Raw genomic sequence first — 1,597 nt, forward strand, 5'->3', positions numbered from 1 at the left:
AAACAGTTTTTTTAAGCCATCATTGAAGTATTTCATAACTTTTTGTCTTCAATTATTATCGTGAAAAACTGATTTTTTTTAACCCAAAAATAAAAAAAAATGAATGAATTAAATTTTAATTCATAATAGACACGAAAGAAAATGATTTCACTTAACAGATCCATTAGCATTCAGTCGGAAATGAATTTTGCGAAAGTTGCCTCTTCCATACATTCATAAATTGTATTGTCTGACCTTTTGGGGCATAATGAGCTGACATAATATAAAAACTACAAAACTTAAATTCCTATGGTGATTTTTTAATTGAATGGAGTCATATTATGGAAAAGCAACGGTTAATTAGCGGTCAATTTGAATGTTAATTATGTAATTGTAAATGAATAATCACTCACTTGTGTTTCGTATTGCTCAGGAAATGTGAGTATTTTATCATGAATATCAGCTGATTTGGATGCAGCAATGACATCAGCCTCTGGAGCATCAATCCTCCCATACTGAATATTATACTTGATTGTATTATTGAACAAAACAGTGTCCTGGGGAACGACTCCAATGGCATTTCTCAGGGACTCCTGCTTGACAGTTTTAACATTCTGACCATCAATGGAAATGGATCCCTCATCGACGTCGTAGAATCTGAAGAGGAGCCTCATGATCGTAGATTTTCCAGCCCCAGAGGGTCCCACCAGGGCAATGGTCTTTCCAGCTGGGGCTGTGAAGCTCACGTTTTTGAGGATTATCTTCTCAGGAACGTAACCGAAAGATACACCCGAAAATTCAACGTGTCCATGTTTGACGATGAGAGGCCCAGCCCCTGGAGCGTCTATCACCTCCTGCTCCTGACGGAGAAGCTCGAACATGTTCTCCATATCCACAAAGTTCTTTTGGATTGCTCTGTAATAAGTCCCGAAAAAGTTGAGGGGTACATAAAGCTGGATAATGTAACTAGCAAAGAGTACATAATCTCCAATAGTAAGTGTTTTCTCGTAAACGATCTCCTGGAGGCAGAGCAAGGACCCCCCAAGGAGTCCAGCACAAACGATTACATTTTGCACGGTGTTGAGAATGTTTAGGGTGACGATAGACTGCCATTCTTCCACCTGGTACTTGAAAATAGCCTCCCTGTAGCTGCTGACCTCGTAGTGCTCAGCCCCATAGTACTTGACAGTTTCGAAGTTCAGGAGACTGTCAACACTCCTGGCATTTCTGGCATTATCAGCCAGATTCATTCTCCTCTGAAACTTGGTTCTCCATTCGGTGATTAAAATGGTGGTGATGATGTAGAGGATCATTGTCGTGAAGACTATCAGGCCAAACCACTTGTTGAAGGCCGATACGAAGAATATCACAGCCACTAGGATGTCCACGATTGTGGGGACTATCGAGAACAGGATATAGTTGAGGAGATTGTTTATTGAATCTGTTCCACGGTCCATTATTCTCAGGACTTCACCAGTTTTACGGGACAGATGCCAACGAAGACTCAAGCTGTGCAGGTGTCTGGAGTTTCAGAAGAGTGTCAATTTTTTTTTCATTCTATTGCAGTACGCACTAAGAAATTCAATAGAAAAATCCAGTGAATTCGGTAGGAAATTCT

At 40.2% G+C, this 1,597-nt stretch overlaps 1 protein-coding gene across 1 annotated transcript in view; it reads right to left on the minus strand.

Moving 5' to 3' along the window:
* Positions 1 to 362: 362 nt before the first annotated feature.
* The window catches only part of Hmt-1 (ABC transporter ATP-binding protein/permease Hmt-1), a 3,928-nt gene continuing 2,693 nt past the window's right edge, over positions 363 to 1,597 (minus strand). The window contains 1 exon segment of the mRNA XM_011299235.1: positions 363 to 1,587. Within this exon segment, the coding sequence (XP_011297537.1) occupies positions 363 to 1,587 (1,225 nt within the window).

Source organism: Fopius arisanus, unplaced genomic scaffold (genome assembly GCF_000806365.1).
Source record: "Fopius arisanus strain USDA-PBARC FA_bdor unplaced genomic scaffold, ASM80636v1 scaffold00013, whole genome shotgun sequence".
In the NCBI taxonomy this organism is placed as follows: domain Eukaryota; kingdom Metazoa; phylum Arthropoda; class Insecta; order Hymenoptera; family Braconidae; genus Fopius; species Fopius arisanus.